The following is an 18,937-nucleotide window of genomic DNA, read 5'->3' on the forward strand; positions in this document are numbered from 1 at the left end:
GTCTCTGCCGCCTCCGCGGGCCCCCCCCATCCCCACGCCGTCCCCGCGTGTGTGTGTGTGTGTGTGTCCCTTCCCCCGCCGTCCTTCCCCCCCCCGTCCCCTCCTCCCCCGCCGGCGCTGCCCCCTCGGCGGCGGCGGCGGGGGCCGGGCGAGCCCGGGGATTGGGAGCGGGCGTAGGCCTCTCCCTCGGCCCGGCCCCCAGCGCCGCCGGGCGGGTCGGGGCCGGGGCCGGGGGGGGGGGGCCGCGCCGCCGCCGCCGCCGCCGCCGCCGGAGCCGGGCCCGGGGATCGGACGCCGGGAGCGGGGCCGGGCCCCGCCGAGGCCGCCCAGGCCGCCGCCGGGCTGCGGGGATGGTGGCGGCCGGAGCGGGGCGGCGGCTCCCCGCGCCCTGACCGCCGAGGGGCCGCGGGCGAGGCACCATGAGCGTGAGGCCTCCGCAGGCCCTCGACAGGTAGGTGGGGGGGACACCGGGGGGGGTAGGGGGGGGACACGGGGACACCGGGGGGCTGCGGTGCTTGGACCAATCCCCTCCTCCATCCCCCTGCTGAAAAAGCGGCGTTTTGGGGGGAAAACTCAGTGTTTTGGGGCGGCTGGAAGTGGTGGTGGTGGTGTGGGGGGGATCCCGTCCTCCGTGGTGGGCCTGGTGTGTGTGTGTGTCCCCCCGCCCCGCAATGCCCGGGCCTTGCTTATGGGGTGGGTGGGTGTCCGCCCCCCCCCCCCCCCCAAAAAAAAAATGCCCCAAAACCAGCCCGGTGGGGAAAAAGGCAACATGAGAAATGGGGAAACAGCCGGGTTTGCTCTTAAATCCCTTCCCACCCACCCCCCCGCCGGCGCAGGGGAGCGTTTTGCCCCAGATAGCCCCACTTTGCCCCCAGATAGCCCCGCTTTGCGCCCAGATAGCCTCAGTTTGCCCCAAATAGCCCCACTTTGCCCCAGATAGCACCAGCGTTTGCCCCATATAGTCTCAATTTGCCCCAAATAGCCCCAATTTGCCCCAAATAGTCTCAGTTTGACCCCAAACAGCCTCAATTTTAAGCTGAATTCTTTCAGGTGGGGTGTTGGGTTTTTTTTTTTGGGGGGGGGGGATGTTGGGGTGAAATGGGGCGTCTTATCCTCGGTTCCTCACGGGGCGATTAAGCTAATTAAACCCCAGCGGGACGTGGTCGCCTTCTGGCCCGGGAAATGGGGGGGGGGGGGGGGGGGGGGCAAGTGGTTGGGGGGGGTCCCACTGGTGTGTGTGTGTGTCCCTCGTCGTCCCCAGACAGCGTGGTGGCAGGTCGGCAGTGTCTTCCCCCCCGCCGCCACCTCGGGAAGACGGAGATCCGAGATGGAAACGGGCACCTCGCTCCATGCAGACTGGCATGGCGAGCCGCTGGAAAAAGCCTCCCCCCCCAAAAAAAAGAAACAAAAACTCCACAAACAAACCCCAAACCATTTGATTTTGGGGTGACTTGAGGAGATTGTGATTTCCCCGCCTGGGCGTGAGGAGCTTCCCGGTGTCCCCGGCACGGCCGGGACCCCCGGTCCACGCCACAATGTCTGTTCCACGTGGATCTTGCCCGTTTGTGCCCAAAACAAGGTTTTATTTTCGCATCCCAGGAAGAAAGAAGCGGGTACGGGGGTGTCGGGGACGGGGGGACGCGGCTGCGGTGCCGCATGGGCTGGGGACGTCCCTGGCCGATGACGTCCCCTTCGGGGACATCCCCTGAAGATGCTCGACGTGGGTTCCCGGCGCGTCGGCACACTGTGCCGAAAAAGGTGGTTTGGTGCGTCCATTGGCAGGGCCGGCGGCGTATTCCCACTTCCTTCGCCATTTGTGTGGATTTCTCCCGTTTTTCGGAGCGCCTTTCTCCTGATTTTTTTGGGGGGGGGGCGGGGAGAAAGCGCACGTGCGAAGCAGAGGGCGAAGCTGGAGCGCAAAATCGCCGCGTTTTTCCCTCGCTGTAACTCTTCAATTAGACGGAGAAACCGGCCAGGAGGCCAGCGACCTGTTCGCAGCCGGCCCCACTGGACCAGGAATTAAGGAGCTGCTGGATTTTCCAGGCAGGGAAGGGGCAGGATCGGATCCCCGAGCCCGACTTCCCCACCTCGGGAAGCCGCAGGGCGTCATTCCGGGGCTTAAGGCTTCTCTCCGCTCTTTAAATAGCCGCCGTCTCCTCCGCTCTTTAAGGTCAGGCGCCTCAAGTGCCCCGGCCGAGGCGGCAGCCGCTCGTCGCCCGGGGGTGGCGTGGCTCCCCAGCCACAAAAACCACCGGAAAATGGGTGAACGTGAAGATTTCCCCCCCTCCCCGCCTAAAAAAAACCCACCCCAGCAGCCCCCGCCCTCCTGCTGCCACCAAGCCAACGATGGCGGTCCCCGATGCCCCGGAGAGGCACACCAGTGCAAACCAGTAGAGTTCTTCCTCCTGCGGTGGGGAGGAGGCGCGGAGGGAGCCGCGCATCGAGGATTTAAGTCGCCGCTCTCTAACCTCGTGTATCGCCAGGGCTTCCATCGCAGAAGGAGCCCACGGGGAGGCCAGGCCGGAGGAGAACATTCCGAGGGCGGCCCCGCTGGAAAAAGGCGCGATATTCCCCGCTCCGGGCTGTGCGGATTTTATTTCGGAGGAAAATCAGTCGGGGTGGGAGGGGAAAAAAACCCCATCCCTTGGGGGTAGGTTATTCCCTATCTCACTTGCTGCGACGAGATCTCGCACCACGAAAGCGCCGCCATCGGTGCCGGCCAAACCAGATCCGCCGGTCTGTGTTTTCCAGGAGACGAGTGGCACCGTTAATGATGTTAATGATTACACCGCTGGGCGCGGGGAGAGCTCGGGAGCGGATTCCCAGCCGCTCGCCCCGTCCTGCTCCGCGCGCCGCCGGCGTTCCCGGAAAAACCGGGCCCCTGGCGCTGCGGCTGAGCCGCATCTTCTTCCCGTCTCAGTTGGGATCCCGGTTCCGCTTTTCTCCGCCGGGTTCCCTCCGTCAATGCAAACATCGTCTAATTAAGACGTAAATACTTCGCTCACCCCTTCCTCGCCTCCCGCCTTGGCTCCCGCGGCTCTTCCCCAGTTCTTGCTGGGCGCAAGCACTCCATTTTCCATCTCTTTTCGGGGTCTAATCCTGCTGGGGAGATCCCACGGCTCCGGGAGTGGGGCTGGCGTTGTTGGGGGTCTCCCTTTCCCCTTGTAGGTGCTGCCGGCGGGGCCGTTTCGGGAGAGATGGGGTGCGGGAGAGCACCGCGACTGCGAAACACAAGCGGGTTTTTTTTTTTGCGTAACCGCCCGAAAATCGCAGCTGTCCCCGCGCTCAGCCGCCGTTCCTCCCCCCCGTGGGGAATTGGCATTGCAAAAATCCGCAGCACACGGACGATTAGAAACGTTGGGGAACGGAGGCGGCCGCGCCATGAAACAACCAGGGCTGCCGGTGCTCCTCGTGTTAATTTTTTGCCTTTCCCTCCGTTTAATTAAAAGCCTTAATTTAAACAAAGCTTTTGCAGAATCCCCCGGGCTGCTGCGAGAAAGTTGCGGGGGGGAATCCGGGGATTTAAATTCGGTTTGCCGCGGCGCGTACGCGGGACTTTTGGCATCCGCTTCGCAAAACGCAGTTTGCCACCAGCCGCCTCCCGAGGGCTGAGGCTTTGCTTTGCTTTTCTCCCTTTGGAAAATAAAAAAAAAAAAAAAATAATAAGCAGAGAGAGACAGAGAGAGAAGGGAAAAGCTTTGCTGCGTAAACCCCGGATGGATCCGGGATGACTCCAGCCCCGTGGATTTGCGGGCGGCAGCTGCAGGGTGGCTTTGGCGGTGGCACGGAGCCCGCGTGCCACGGGGACGCGTCGGCTCCCGGCGTCGCCGAAGCCCTGGGTTTGGCAGCGTCCTGGCAAAGGAGGAGCTGGGTGGCAGCCTGCCAATCCTCCCCCCTCCCCGGCATGGCGGGGACGCAGGCGGCGGGGCTTTTGGGCCAACACTGGCCGAAAGTCGCCGTGGGGTTGCCCTCGTCCCGCGCGTGGGGCGGGCTCCGACGTGCTCCGCCGGCTGGGAGTCGGAAACGCTGGTGAAGACGCTATTTTGGGAGGAAAAAATGAGGGAAAAAAACCCCAGATCTCCTCTGGGACGGGGGGGTTGTGTCATCGCGAGGGTGTTTGCAGGCGGCCAAAAATGTTGAGAAATTATTTTATGCCTTTTTCCTCCGCCCCCCCGCCCCCCTTTCCTTGGCTAGCAGCACCCCAGCAAGGTTTAAATCTGCCTCGCCGTGCGGACCGAGAGGCAGACGCGTCATTACGAGCTTCCCCCATGCGTCACCGTGGGTCGGCGGGCGAGCGGGAGCCTCCGACCCCTCCGGAGAAGCAGCCGGCATTCCCGGGGGGGCCGCGGAGAGCCATCCCCGGGAGATGCGCATCCTCAGCACGGCCGCTTTTCCGCTGGGAGGCTGGAGCGGCTCCAGCGAGAGCAGCATCGGGGCTGGACGCGGCCGGGTCCGACGCGTTTTCCCTCGGCGGGGAGGGGAGGAAGCTGAATCATTTTGATTTTCTTTTTTTATTTTATTTTTTTTTTTTTTTAAGCTGAAATTCCTTCCTTCCTTCCTGTCCCCAGAATACGTGCGGCCGGCGGCGGCCCGGCAGAGTGGCGGGGTTTGGCGCGGGAGATGGCGGGTGATCCCGGCGCTCCCGGCGACGCCGAGCGTATCCTCGGGCTGCGGTGGAAGCAATGACTCTTCGCGAGTTGTGGGGTGGTTTGAGGTTTTTTCCTCCTCTTTTTTTCCATATGTGTGTCTTTTTTTTGGTTTGTTTGTTTTATTTTTTTTGCAACTTTTCCTCCTGACGGCCCCACCTGCCTCCCGCCTCCGCTCAAAAGGCAGCGGCTTTCCAGGGATGCCGGTGCGGCCTCCGGCTGTTCGTAAAACTTTTCCCCGGAGCTGGGATCGCGGGGACCAGCTGTTTGGAAACCTGGGAAGGGGAAAAAAAACCAACCTCCCGGCCTCGGAGTTTTGCAAAGCTGCGGCTGGAGGCTGACCCGCTTTGAGGATTTGAGCCTGTTCCTCTCTTAATCTTTTAATTGCGGCGTTTGCTCCGTGTGGGCTCCCGAGGTGGCGGCGCCTGTGCTGTGCTTTGCCCTTTTCCTTCCTGGTTTTCCTTCTTTTTTCCTCTCGGCCGTGCCCGGCCGGGCGCCTCTCGCCAGGCTGCCCGGCGTGCCCCGCTGCCCTCTTCCGTCCTGCCCCCGTTGCGTGTTCGTGGCAAGCGAATAGCTGCGATTTAACTGAAAGTACCCAAAATCGGGCAAAATAACCTCAGAGCAGAAAGTGAGGGTAACGCATCGGATGCGGTTGCAGGTGCAGGTTCGGAGACCGGCACCGGGGCTGGGACTGGGTGAGTCGAGGGTGGTTGCAGGATTTGGGCATTGTACAATCTCTGGAATTAACAATTTTTGGGAAAACCGGAGGGCCGGTCTTTCAGGGCACCGAAAGGAGCTTCCCCCAGTGGAAGCAGGTGCCGGGGTCAGGTCTCCGTGGAGCTGGCGGCGTTTGGTTTAAAATGGCATCTTTTGGCTCTCCGTAAGTCAATTAGGAAGGAGCTTACGCAAAGCCGAATTAAACTACTCTTTTAGACGGCAATAAGCCAGCGCTGGCCCGGCTCCTTCCAGCGGGATGGAAACGGGCTCCGGGCACAGCGTTGGCATCTCCTGGTGTGGGACTGGTATGGGACTGGGGGGCTTCTGGTCGGGCTCGGGGCTCGGCAGCGCGTGGTCCTGGCACCCATGGAGCACCGGGGAGCTTTCTTCCCCTAACGAAGAGGCTTAATGACCGTCCCGCTGGGCAGCAGCGCCTTAAATCCCGGCATCCGGGGCGATGCGCAGAGAGGAGCCGATCCTTCCGTGGCCCGGATAAGCGGCAGGTCTGACCTGGCCCCAGCACCCTGCCGGCTAATCCCGCCGGGGTTAATCCTGCGCCTACCCCTTCCACCCACAAAGGTGCTGGTCCCCATCCTGGATTGCCTCTGAAAGGGTGCGGGGGGACCCGGTCCCACCACTGTCCCCAGTTCCTGGGGATGCTTCGGACGTGTCTGACCGTGCCTGGGCTCCTTCGCGCCGAGGTGCTGGTTTATCTCCCACTTGGGCGAGCAAGGGTCGTAGTGGGGCAAATCAGAGGCTGTGGCATAACGGGTATAGAATCACAGAACCACAGAACGTGTTGGGTTGGAAGGGACCTCTAAAGGGCATCCAGTCCAACCCCCCTGCAGTGAGCAGGGACATCTTCAACTAGATCAGGTCGCTCAGAGCCTCATCCAGCCTGGCCTTGGATGTCCCCAGGCATGGGGCCTCCACCCCCTCTCTGGGCAACCTGGGCCAGTGTCTCACCACCCTCAGTGGAAAGAACTTCTTCCTCATGGCTGATCTAAACCCACCCTGCTCTGCTTTAAACCATTGGCCCTCGCCCTGTCGCTCCATGCCCTTGCCAACAGCCCCTCCCCAGCTCTCCTGTAGGCCCCCTTCAGGGACTGGAAGGGGCTCCAAGGTCTCCCCGGAGCCTTCTCTTCTCCAGGCTGAACCCTCCAGCTCTCTCAGCCTGTCCTCCCAGCGGAGGGGCTCCAGCCCTTGGATCATCTTCGTGGCCTCCTCTGGCCCCGCTCCGACAGCTCCGTGTCCTTCTTGTGCTGAGGGCTCCAGAGCTGGACGCAGGACTCCAGGTGGGGTCTCACCAGAGCGGAGCAGAGGGGCAGAATCCCCTCCCTGGATCTGCTGCCCGCGCTGCTTTTGATGCAGCCCAGGATGCGCTTGGCCTTCTGGGCTGCGAGAGCACATCGTTGGCTCACGTCCATCCAGCTTTTCTTCCACCAGGACCCCCAAGTCCTTTTCCGCAGGGCTGCTCTCTATCACCTCATCCCCCAGCGCCTGTTGGTAACGAGGGTTGTCCCCAACCAGGTGTAGGACCTTGCACTTGGCCTTCTTGAACTTCATAAGGTTTGCTCGGGCCCACCTCCCCAGCTCGTCCAGGTCCCTCTGGATGACATCCCGTCCCGCTGCCATGTCAACCGCACCACTCAGTGTCGTCGGCAAACTTGCCGAGGGTGCCCTTGATCCCACTGTCTATGTCATTGATGAAGATGCTGAACAGCACCGGTCCCAGTACGGATCCCTGAGGGCCACCGCTTGTCACCCCTCTCCATCTGGACATCGAGCCATTGACCACCGCCCTCCGGATGCGACCATCCAGCCAGTTCCTTATCCACCAAACCGTCCACCCATCAAATCCGGATCTCTCCAACTTAGAGAGAAGGATGTTGTGGGGGACCATGTCAAAGGCCTTGTGGAAGTCCAGGCAGATGATGTCCGTAGCTCTCTCCTTGTCCGCTGACGCAGTCACTCCGTTGTAGAAGGCCACCAGGTCGGTCAGGCGGGACTTGCCCCTGGTGAAGCCCTGCTGGCTGTCTCGAATCTCCTCCGTGTCTTCCACGTGCCTTAGCAGAGCTTGGTTGCGCAGGTCAGGTCTGGATTATATCGTCCAGGCTACCCTAAATGAGGTGTTTCCTAATATTCGGAGCGGGGAAGGAGCTGGGAAGCTGTTGTGCCTCGGGATCCGGGGCTGTGGATTTTACGCCGCTGCGGGCTCTGACTTTGGGGTGTTTTCTGGGGGGAGACCCTCTTGCTCAGCCCCATCGTGGAGGGCTGAGAGTCTTCCCGGCTTCATGGTCCTGCAGTGAGACCGGGCTGGCTTCGCTGTGGATGTTATTTTAGGCAAGTGGAGGCTTGGTGGGGGCGGGGGGGATGCTTGCCCACGGGCTTGCCCCAGCCTGCCTCCAAGCAGCCCCCCTGCCCGAGGGACGAGGCCGAGGAGCGATGCCTCCCCTTCCCCATCATCCCGAGGAGGGTGAGAAACTGGAAGGAGGATTTTCCCCCCCAAAAGTGAATCCTGTCCCAAACCCCGGTGGGCGCTGCGAGGCCGTGCCGGGCAGAGGGAGGTGTTTTTGGGTCCCGCCGCCCTCCCCAAGGGGTGTAAGCACGCCGTCGCTGCGCTCTCTGTCCCACCTCTGCCTCTGGATCTGTTCGTCTCCTCTTTCCCCACTTCCTCTCCCCGCACCCCTGTCCTCCGGCTGTCCCTTGGGCCACCTCTCACCCCTGTCTCTGTCCTCCCCGGCAGCCGAGCGGGCAGCAAGAGGCAGCCTCACCTGCCCAGGTAAGCGGGGTCGGGGACGGGGCCGCTCCTGCTCTCATCCCGCACCCTCGCTTCAGGTGGCCGAGACCTTCCAGCTGGGAGCACCTTCATTTTCTCACTCTTCCCGTTGCTTTCCGACCCCGCTGCGTTCCTGCCCCGATGGGTGATTCGGTTGGGAGGAGGAGAGACAGGACAGCGGAGCCGGGCTTTCGTCCCTGGGATTTCATCCCTGGCATGGCCTGGGATCCTGGAGGGGCTCAGGGAAGGGGAGGCAGCGCTCCAGGGCCCTCCTTTTGTGGCTGGAGCTGGGTTTGGAGGCAGAGCCAGGCTTCCCAAGGGAGGGGTGAAGGCTGGGGGCTGCTCTGGGATGCCGTTCCCTCCGGCCGCAGCTTGTGGGTCTCCTGCCCGCACACCGAGCCTGCCGGCACCGCCTTGTTGCAGCAGTGTCAGCAGGGACGGCAGCCCAGCCTTGGCTTCTCCACACCCCCGTTGGCTGGAGAATTAACGCTGGGGCTCAAAAGAGCTGCGCGGACGAGTCCGTCCCCCCCAGCTTCCTATCGCCGTCCTTCCAGCGCGGCAGCGAGGGGATGTGCTGCTGCCCCTTCGATGCACAGAAAGCCCCGGCCCATGTGCCCGTCCAGCATCCACAGCCTTGCTGCAGCACCGGCGAGGGCAGGACCGTTAAATATCTGTCCGTCTGTCTCTCTCACACCCATCCTTGGCTGCTTCGTGTCCCTCCTTCCATCAGCCCCATCGCAGCCTGGGAAAGACCTGCCGCCGTCTGCGCTGCATGATGCATCTCTCCCCTCGCCCGACGCCTTCCCTGCTCTCCCCGAGCCCCGGGCAGCCCCCGTCGCTCCTCCCCGACGGCAAATGCGAGACCTTGGGGTGCTGGCCCCGAGCGGGGGCTCTCCTTGGGCTCTCCCTGGAGCTCTGTGGTGGTGACGGGAGAGGAGCCTTTTCCCAAGGCGGTTTGGGGACAGGCAACTGGAGGGACGGGCAGCACCCACCGGTGCGGGCTGCCATCGCCGTCCAGCTCTGTGTCTTTGGTTTTCCCGAGCCTGAGGAGCCATGGCTGGAGGGTGGCTTCATCCCTGATCCCAGCCGTGGCCAGAGGATGGCTTCATCCCTGGTCCCAGCTGTGGCCGGAGGATGGCTTCATCCCCAGTCCCAGCTGTGGACAGAGGATGGCTTTGTCCCCGGTCCCACCATGGCTGGAGGATGACTCCATCCCCGGTCCAACCATGGCTGGAGGATGGCTCCGTACTTGGTCCCAGCTGTGGCTGGAGGATGGCTCCATCCCTGGTTCCACCACGGCCGGAGGATGGCTCCATCCCCATCCCAGCCATGGCTGGAGAATGGCTTCGTCCCCAGTCCCAGTATAGCCGGAGGATGGCTCCATCCCTGGTCCCACCATGGCTGGAGGATGGCTCCGTCCAGCCGTGCCCCTCCCTGACCTCTCCTCCTCCTCCTCCTCGCAGGTTAAGCAGCCTGTCTTCCCTGGGTGATTCCCCTTCAGAGCGCAGGTCTCCCGGGCACCACCGCCAGCCCTCCGACTCCTCCGAAACCACAGGTAGGTTTTCCTGCCCGCTCCTCCGCTTCTCTCACGCTCTGGGGCTGCGTTTAGTGCCCTGTCCGCCCCGGGAGCTTGGTGGCATGTTGCCACCTGCCTCCGTCCTTGCAGCGCCCTTGGGGATGGGGCTCCTGTGCCCCTTCGCAGCACCCAAAGGGAGGGCAGGACCTTTCCTCGGCAGCCCAGCGGGGCCAGGGATGATGCTCCGGCTGCTCTTCCCACCTTCTGCGGGCTCGCCGGGACACCCTGTTTTCAGGAGAAGGGGACCGTCACGCGAGGGGTTCGTAGGGTGCGGATGGATTAGCCGTGCCCTTGGGGTCTGGCTGCAGCGTGGCTGGCTCCGGAGGCTCTGTGCCGGGCTCTGGCTCGGGAATGCAGTCCCTGAAACCGAGAGCGGCAGGGGGGGTGGTCCCCACAAGCCAAGCCGATGCTCCAGGCTTGGAATTTCACTGCTTTTCCCTCCTCGCCCTCCCCAGGTCTGGTCCAGCGCTGCGTCATCATCCAGAAGGACCAGCATGGCTTCGGCTTCACCGTCAGCGGGGACCGCGTCGTCCTGGTGCAGTCGGTGCGGCCAGGTGAGAGGGGTCGGCGCTGGCTGGGGCCAGGGGGGAGGCAGGAGATGCCTCGGGGCTCCCCCTCACCCAACTCAAAGTCACATCCCTCGGGAGAAAACATGGGACAAAAGGGGTTTTCCTTCCGAAGCGTTGCCGGTTTGGGGTCTCGCTGTGGCCAGGATGGGCAGGACACGATTGCTGGGGGAAGGAAGGTGTTTCTGGGGGCGGGGGGGGGGGTGTTTTGGGGAAGCTCCCCAAAACTGCCGTGCTCTGCCCGTTCCTCGTACAAGGCGGGGAGCTGCTGACGGCGGGCAGGGAATTCCCTTTTGTAGGCCCTGGGTAAACAGGGATCCAGCAGCCGGCTGCTCTTGGCGCTGTGCTGCAGGAGACGCCGCCGGTTTTGCTGGATAATGACTTTGTGGGGTGGCAGGGCTGGGAGCGGCAATTTAAATAGACAATGAGCTGCTTATTTTACAGCGGATGTTCCCACCTCCTCCCCCTTCCCCCCCCTGGCCCTGCCGTGTCCCCGTTCCCCCCCCCCGGCCTCTAGCCCCAAAGCCAGGAAAAATGAGAATATCGGAAAGGGAAAACGCCGCGAGTAGTTTCAAGGGCAGGTTAGCGCTGGAGTGCTTCTCTCCTGCAACCGGAGCTGCCTGGGGACACCCCCCCCCTGCCCCGGCATCGTCCCCCCCACCCCCGGGGCTGGCTGGGGGGACAGGTCCGAGGTCCCCGGGTGCAGGACAGCCCGGAGTCCTGTTCCCCCTCTCCCGGCTCACTTCGTTTGCCAATAACCAGAGCATTAAAAGCCGAAAGAATCCAAACAATCCGATGTACTTTCCACTCTCGGAGCTCGCTGCCGTGTCTCAGGCCCTTGGCTTGGAGTGGAACCTAATGGAAACATTTTCCTCTCGGTTTTGGCTTTAGGAAAAGCGAATTATTTCATGTGTTCCAACCTCGGGAGCTTTGTTAAAGAGCAGGCAGGGGGAGAGGAGGCAGAGCAGCGCTGCTCTTCCCAGGCCCCGCTCCTGCCTTTGGATCCAGGCACACGGTGGCTCTCCGGATGTGTCGGAGCCAACCCCAGCGGTGGGAGAACAGGTTGGGGCCCCCTCGTCCATCCCCAGGTGGATGGAAAAGGCTGGGATCCGGCTGGCAGAGCCAAGGAGGGCTTGTTTGGAAGAGCCGTGAGCTGAATGTGCGCTGGGTGTTGGGGTAAAGCACCCAAGGCTTAGTCACCAGCCCCGTCCCATGGGCAATACGTACCCCGTGGTCCCCGTGTCCCCCACCCTGGCGGGATGAATGGCACAGGACGATCTGGACTTCTGCAAGGCCTTTGACACGGACCCCCACAACATCCTTCTCTCTAAGTTGGAGAGATCCGGATTTGATGGGTGGACAGTTCGGTGGATAAGGAACTGGCTGGATGGTCGCATCCGGAGGGCGGTGGTCAATGGCTCGATGTCCAGATGGAGAGGGGTGACAAGCGGTGGCCCTCAGGGATCCGTACTGGGACCGGTGCTGTTCAGCATCTTCATCAATGACATAGTGGGATCAAGGGCACCCTCGGCAAGTTTGCCGACGACACTGAGTGGTGCGGTTGACATGGCAGCGGGACGGGATGTCATCCAGAGGGACCTGGACGAGCTGGGGAGGTGGGCCCGAGCAAACCTTACGAAGTTCAAGAAGGCCAAGTGCAAGGTCCTACACCTGGTTGGGGACAACCCTCGTTATCAACAGGCGCTGGGGGATGAGGTGATAGAGAGCAGCCCTGCGGAAAAGGACTTGGGGGTCCTGGTGGAAGAAAAGCTGGATGGACGTGAGCCAACGATGTGCTCTCGCAGCCCAGAAGGCCAAGTGCATCCTGGGCTGCGTCAAAAGCAGCGCGGGCAGCAGATCCAGGGAGGGGATTCTGCCCCTCTGCTCCGCTCTGGTGAGACCCCACCTGGAGTCCTGCGTCCAGCTCTGGAGGCCTCAGCACAAGAAGGACACGGAGCTGTCGGAGCGGGGCCAGAGGAGGCCACAAAGATGATCCGAGGGCTGGAGCCCCTCCGCTGGGAGGACAGGCTGAGAGAGCTGGGGGGGTTCAGCCTGGAGAAGAGAAGGCTCCGGGGAGACCTTGGAGCCCCTTCCAGTCCCTGAAGGGGGCCTACAGGAGAGCTGGGGAGGGGCTGTTGGCAAGGGCATGGAGCGACAGGGCGAGGGCCAATGGTTTAAAGCAGAGCAGGGTGGGTTTAGATCAGCCATGAGGAAGAAGTTCTTTCCACTGAGGGTGGTGAGACACTGGCCCAGGTTGCCCAGAGAGGGGGTGGAGGCCCCATGCCTGGGGACATCCAAGGCCAGGCTGGATGAGGCTCTGAGCGACCTGATCTAGTTGAAGATGTCCCTGCTGACTGCAGGGGGGTTGGACTGGATGCCCTTTAGAGGTCCCTTCCAACCCAACACATTCTGTGGTTCTGTGATTCCATGATCTGGGGCCAGCGGGAGGGGATCCCTGGCTCCGTCGGCTGCCCCTCCAGCCCTCCTGACACCTGTCTCTCCTCCCTGTGTCGCAGGGGGGGCTGCCATGAGAGCCGGGGTGCAGGAGGGGGACCGCATAGTCAAGGTGAGCATCCCCCTCCATCATCCTTTTCCAGCCGGGGCCGTACGCCCCGTTCCCCCCGCCCCCCGCCGCTGCCAGCCTGTCTGACCCCCTGTCTCCTCTCCCAGGTGAACGGCACGATGGTGACCAACAGCTCCCACCTGGAAGTGGTGAAGTTAATCAAGTGTGAGTATGGGCCAGGGAGCTGCAGCGGCTCCTCGTCCCGGGTGACCGACAGCCCCGCTCCCCATGGTCCGGCTGCTCTTCCCGGCCATCCCACTCCATCGTGCCCGAGCCACTGTGGACTATTGGGCATTGGGGACATTGGTGGCAGCCAGCCTCCCGCCTCTTGCACCCGCAGGGTGACGGTCTGCCCCGTAGCAGGGTCCTAAAAAGACAAATCAGTGTTTACAAGCCTCGCAGCGCGGAGAGGGGCGCCTCATTACTCCCCAGCCTGGGAGGCCACAGGATCCCACCCAAGGGCAGGTTGATTCTTGGGGAAAAAATGGGAAAATCCGTCTCAGTCCTTCCAGTGAGTCTTTCCAGGCTGGGCGAGGGTAGCACCCGCCATGGCAGAGGTGGCCTCGCTGCTTACAGGGACAGGGACATGCCCACCCCGACGCCGTGGTCCCCGTTGGATATTTTAGGCTGAGAGAGTGAATAATACAAGTCTTTCTCGTCCTCTTTTTCCCCCTCCTGTATTTTTCCAGCCGGCGCCTACGTCGCTCTCACCCTCCTGGGCTCTCCCCCTCCTTCGGTGGGGCTCTCCGGTTCTCAGCAAGACGTGAGCACGGCGGGGGCTCCCCGCGTCACCCCTGCCTGCCCCCCACCGCCTCCCCCGCCGCCGCTCCCTCCGCCGCAGCGCATCACCGACCCCAAGCCCCTGCAGGTAGCAGACCCTGCGGTGCTCCCCCACCCCTACCCCCGCCCTGTCACCCTGCTGCATCCCCCCCCACCGCCCGGCGGGGTGGGCAGGAGGAAGGCGAAGCTCAGAGCCCTCTTTGCATCCCTCCCAAATTGCAGGACCCCGAAGTCCAGAAGCACGCGACGCAGATTCTCCGGAACATGCTGCGGCAGGAGGAGGCAGAGTTACAGGTACGGCAGCGGCACGGCTCCCTGAGCTGCGGCTTCAGCCCATCGTCCCGCCGACCTGCTCGGCCCCGTTTCCTCGTGGGCAGCGGGATGGGGCTTACTGGGTTGGGACTGGTGTGAGCGTCCCCTCTCGTCTCTCCGCTCAGCGCTTCTACGAGGCGTACAGCCGAAACCCTGCCACCGCGGTGGAGGAGCAGATCGAGGGGGCGCGCCGGCGGGTCAGCCAGCTGCAGCTCAAAATCCTCCAGGAGACTGGTGGCTCCATGGTACGTGAAATTAGGGGGGTTACCACCGCTTGGCGGGGGCAGGGGGGGTTCCTGCCACCCTCTCAGCTCCCTCCGAGCCTGGCTGGAGCCTGGGGAGACCCGAGGTGGGGGCACAGCGGTGGAGACATCCCTGGTTTCCAAAACCTGCTGCAGTGGGAGCTGCTGTGGCTGGCTCATCCCTGTGCCCGGGTGTCCCCACGGGCCGGGGAACATCCCACCGCTCCGACGCACCTCCTCTCCTTGCAGGATTCGGGGCGGCTGTGCAGCGACTCCAGCTCGGCCGGTTTCAGGGTGATGGAAGGTGAGTCGTGCCAGCGGCTGGGACCGTCCCCGCGTCCCCGTCTCCTGAACGCGCGGGTCAGTCTCTCCTCTCCTCCCAGGACGCCTCTCCCTGGACTCGCAGGACGGTGACAGCGGGTTGGAGTCCGGGACGGAGCGGTTCCCCTCCGTGAGCGAGGTGAGAACGGGGTTACTGCGGCCGTGGGGAGCCCACCCCAGCTTCTGCTGGCTCCTGGGAGCGGGGAGAAAAACCCAGATGGATGGGTTCGTGCTTCCTGAGGAAGCGAGGACCTGCCGTTGCAATCGCGATTAGTTGTTTGCCATCGGAAGAAGCTGAATTTCTTGTAAGGCGGTCTTGGCTCTCAATTTCTTGGGCTTGCAATGCTTAGCCTGGCATGACTGCCCCAAAATGGAGGGTACCCCGCAATTCCCGGCTTCTGGTCCTAATTTTTAAGTGTTTCTAATGGCCCTGGAGGGGTTTTGTGGTTTCCAAGTTCCCTGGGCCCGTCTCCCTTTATGGTCTCCCACCTGGGAGCTGCTCTTGAGACAGCCCCAAGTGCCTCTGCCGGGTGGGGGAGCGGCGGTGGCAGCCCCCAGCATGGATCCTGGCCGTCCCCGCGCCCCGCGTCCCCTGACGCCCATGCTGCCGACCCAAACAGATGTCCCTGAACCGCAACTCCGTCCTCTCCGACCACGGCCTGGACAGCCCGCGAACCTCCCCGGTCATCACCGCCCGCCTCTTCCAGCACCATCGCCGGCAGGGCTCCGACACCCCCTTCGCCCCCTTGGCCGAGCAGGTGGGCTGGGGCCGGGTGGGGGGGGGTCTGGCTGCACGGCTAGGGGTGTCTGATGGCTGCTCGACCCCATCAGATGTGTTCCGAGGCTCCTTCGGGAGCTGGCGGGGTGGGATGCTGCAGGGGGGGTGAAGGCGTCCACCCCAAAGTCCGGCACCTGGCTCCTAACTCTGTCCCCCTTTCCCTGGCAGGGGTCGGACCGGACAGGACGACCCCTCATCATCGGGCCGGAGGAGGATTGTGACCCAGGATATTTCAATAACGAGGTAACGGTGTTCTGGGGTTTTGTCCCCTCTCCTCAGGGGACAGGGCTGTCCCCCTCCACCGTGGGTCCCTTTGTGGCCCCGCATTTAGAAATCCTCCCAGGTGACATCCAGGGCCGGGCTGATCCGGGGGAGGCGAGTGCTGGGCTGGGGAGAGGAAAGGGATGTGGGAGCTGAAGATGTACCGCGGTGCTAAGCTGTGGGGTGGGCCTGATCCGGAGGAGTTCATTCCTTTCCTTCCTAACTGGCTCTTTCTCCTCCGCTGCCTTCTCTGCACAGTGCGACTCCCTCTTCCAGGACCTGGGCAAGCTGAAATCCCGGCCAGCGCATCTGGGGGTCTTCTTGCGCTACATCCTCTCCCAGGCAGATCCCAGCCCCCTGGTAAGGGACTCGCCGGAGTCACCGACCAAGCCGGGCAGGAGAGGGGGATGTGGCGTATTTGACAGCGTCCCCTCCTCCGGCTGAGGGCAGGGTGGTGCTGGTTTGCCGAGCCTGTGGGCAGAGCTCTTCTGGAGGCTGCCTGAAGCGTAGGCAGCTGCCTGCCACCGGCTGCCTGCTGCCAGCCAGCCCTTCCCACAGCTTGTGTGCGCTCGTGAGAGGGAAACAGCGCAGGGTTACACTTCCTCCCCTTCCTGGGGTGCTGCCCTCCCCGGACCCCGGCGATGGTTTCCTGTTTCGTGGCCCTACGGGCTCTGCTTTACTGAGCTTTTCACCTCCCGGCTTCTAAACCCCCCTCCTCCCTCGCTGCCCACCTCCTCTCTCTCCCCTCTTTGCAGCTCTTCTACTTATGCACGGACGTTTGCCAGCAGACCACCGCCAAGGATTCCCGGGTCTTGGGGAAGGACATCTGGAACATCTTCTTGGACAGGAACGCGGTAAGGGCAGGACTCGGCTGTGAGCTGGCACAGAAGATCATTGCCCGTGAGCCAGCGACGTGCCCTCGTGGCCAGGAAGGCCAATGGTGGCCTGGGGTGCGTTAAAAAGAGGACGAGGGAGGTCATTGTCCCCCTCGGCTCTGCCCTGGGGAGGCCACAGCTGCAGCGCTGGGTCCGGTGCTGGGCTCCCCAGTTGCAGAAGGACAGGGAACTGCTGGGGAGAGTCCAGCGGAGGCCGCGAGGATGATGAGGGACTGGAGCATCTCCGTGCTGGGGAAAGGCCGGAGCCCTGGGGCTGTTCAGCTGGAGAAGAGCAGGCTGAGAGGGGATCTCCTCGACGCTCAGCGAGAGCTAAAGGGCGGGGGGCGAGAGGATGGGGCCGGGCTCCTTCCAGTGGTGCCCGGGGACAGGACGAGGGGCAGCGGGCACAAACTGGAATATTACGGTTCGTCTGAATATGAGGAAAAACTTCTTTGAGGGTCCCAGAGTCTCCTTCTCTGGGGATATTCCGAACCCTTCTGGAGGCGACCCTGCGCGACCTGCTCTGGGTGACCCTGCTCTGTCAGGGGGTGGGACGAGGTGATCTCTAAAGGTCCTTTCCAACCCCGGCCAGTCTGCGGTACCGTGCGATTCTGTGAATCCTTGTCCCTGCAGGGGATCACCTGGGAAGCCAGCCTTGGATGTCGTGTCCCTGGTGTGGGGAGGCATTTTTAATGGTGTTTTTGCCGCCGACAGCGCTTTGTTGCTGTTGGTTCCTCCGCATGGGTGCGAGCAGTTGCGCAAGGCGTGCACCCCCGCGTTGCACAACCGCAGCCGCCCCGGTGCCTGGAAGCTGCGCTCAGGCAGGAGAGGAGGGTCCCGGCAGTGAGGACGGGGCTCCGGGTGCTCCCGTTAGTGTTCCTGGAGCCCAGCATCCCCCCGCAGGGAGCGGGGACCCGTTGCCGGGGGGGTTGGGGGTGTGTTGCGTGTTGGGTGCTTGGTGTGTGACGTCCCCAGCTCTCAGGCTGCAGGACGACGGTGTGGGAGCGTGGGGCACCCCCTCCACGCTGGCTGGAGGGTGGCTCTGGCATAGGCGCCGGGTCCCCAGCTCCTTCCAGCCCCGTTCGCTGCGCGGGGAAGGTGAACCAGTGCTGAGCCCCTCTTCTCTTCTGCCTTCCCTCCCCAGCCGCTCCGAGTGAAAGTGTCTGAGCAACTCCTGGCCGAGATCGGTGAGTGAGGGGCTCCCAGGCCGTGTGCGGGCTCTTTCCAGAGAGGATGTGCCAAGGTTTGGGACTGGGGCTCCTGAGTTCTTCCCCGGCTCGGTCCCGGTGGTCCCAGGGGTCTTGTTATGGGCAGATGTCTCAGCTTGGGTGTGCAAAATGGGAGACTGGTTGTCCCAGCCTGGAAACCAGCTGGCAAGGGGGCTGCGCTCTGGCAGGAGGGGGCCAGCAGAGAGGTCTCCCCGCCTGCCCTGCTCTGCCCAAGGGCTTGGGGCTGCCAGGAGATGCCTTGTGCCCTTCCTTGCATGCTGAGCGTGCCTGGTGACACCAAATCTCCTCTCCCGTCCCCAGAGACTCGCCTGCGGAATGGGGACGATGTCCGAGCCGCCCTCTTTGAAGCTCAGGAGATGGTGATGCCCGAGATACAGGAGCAGATCCAGGACTACAGGTAAGGCAGCTGCCCCGGCTGCCCCGCGGAGCTCGGTGGGATCCTGCCCGTGCTGCCAGCCGCACGGGGTTTGTCCCAGCAGCGGGTGGCCGTGCTCATGGCTCTGACCCTTGTCCTCCGCAGAACAAAGCGCACCATGGGCCTGGGGAGCCTGTACGGGGAGAACGACCTCTTGGACCTGGACGGGGACCCCCAGAAGGAGCGGCAAGTGGCCGAGAAGCAGCTGGCCCAGTTGGGCGATATACTGTGAGTGCCAGGCTGCCACGGAGGCTCCCTGCCCTGCCCTGCCCGTCGGGGAGCGCCTCTCTGCCTGGATTTGGGGGGAGGGCGCGGGGAAGGGGATCGGAGACGGGCTTGGCTCTGCTCCTCCATCCTGCTTGATCCGCACGTTTGGTGTTGGAGGCGGGAAGGGGAGTTTGGAGCAGGCGGTGGGTGCGGTGAGGGGCAGGGTGGGACGGAGGGCTCGGCGCTGCGAGCGCCCTGCCTGGGGGCTGAGTAGAGGAGCCTGTTCCAAACAAGCTCTTTTATCCCTCTCCGTCTCTCTCTCTCTCTCTCCAGGTCAAAATATGAAGAGGACAGAAGGTGAGTGGCCCCGGGGCGTGGGGGGAGCACGTCCAGATGCGACTGCCTTCCAGTCGTTAGCTGAGGAGGCAAAAGGAGAGGAGCCGCAGGAGCATCCCCATCCCGTGCTGGCCTCTGGCACCCTCTGCCCGTGCCCGTGGGCTCTTGGGCTGGCCCTGGGGAAGGGGGGACATACACCTTGGGGTCCTGGGGCAGCCCTCCTCCTCGGGGTCCTGCCTGCAGCCCCCTGCCAGCCTCAGCTCACCCTCTTGAACTGCTTCTCGCCTTTCCTCCCTTCTCACTTGCCCCGCGTCCCAACCCGGGCATCCTCTCC

At 63.3% G+C, this 18,937-nt stretch overlaps 1 protein-coding gene across 8 annotated transcripts in view; it reads left to right on the plus strand.

Annotated features, from left to right (window-relative positions):
• Nucleotides 1–227: 227 nt before the first annotated feature.
• The window catches only part of ARHGEF11 (Rho guanine nucleotide exchange factor 11), a 29,165-nt gene continuing 10,455 nt past the window's right edge, over nucleotides 228–18,937 (plus strand). For all 8 annotated transcript variants that reach the window (XM_074566512.1, XM_074566519.1, XM_074566513.1 and 5 more), the window contains exons 1-18: nucleotides 228–451; nucleotides 9,606–9,697; nucleotides 10,174–10,272; nucleotides 12,801–12,850; nucleotides 12,955–13,012; nucleotides 13,537–13,715; nucleotides 13,850–13,921; nucleotides 14,065–14,184; nucleotides 14,431–14,485; nucleotides 14,565–14,641; nucleotides 15,123–15,260; nucleotides 15,449–15,523; nucleotides 15,800–15,901; nucleotides 16,297–16,395; nucleotides 17,561–17,603; nucleotides 17,946–18,042; nucleotides 18,166–18,288; nucleotides 18,601–18,624. In XM_074566512.1, the coding sequence (XP_074422613.1) occupies nucleotides 420–451; nucleotides 9,606–9,697; nucleotides 10,174–10,272; nucleotides 12,801–12,850; nucleotides 12,955–13,012; nucleotides 13,537–13,715; nucleotides 13,850–13,921; nucleotides 14,065–14,184; nucleotides 14,431–14,485; nucleotides 14,565–14,641; nucleotides 15,123–15,260; nucleotides 15,449–15,523; nucleotides 15,800–15,901; nucleotides 16,297–16,395; nucleotides 17,561–17,603; nucleotides 17,946–18,042; nucleotides 18,166–18,288; nucleotides 18,601–18,624 (1,535 nt within the window). In that variant the 5' untranslated portion in view covers nucleotides 228–419. The remainder of the gene's footprint in view (nucleotides 452–9,605; nucleotides 9,698–10,173; nucleotides 10,273–12,800; nucleotides 12,851–12,954; nucleotides 13,013–13,536; nucleotides 13,716–13,849; nucleotides 13,922–14,064; nucleotides 14,185–14,430; nucleotides 14,486–14,564; nucleotides 14,642–15,122; nucleotides 15,261–15,448; nucleotides 15,524–15,799; nucleotides 15,902–16,296; nucleotides 16,396–17,560; nucleotides 17,604–17,945; nucleotides 18,043–18,165; nucleotides 18,289–18,600; nucleotides 18,625–18,937) is intronic.

This window comes from Larus michahellis, chromosome 24, assembly GCF_964199755.1.
Source record: "Larus michahellis chromosome 24, bLarMic1.1, whole genome shotgun sequence".
Lineage (NCBI taxonomy): Eukaryota > Metazoa > Chordata > Aves > Charadriiformes > Laridae > Larus > Larus michahellis.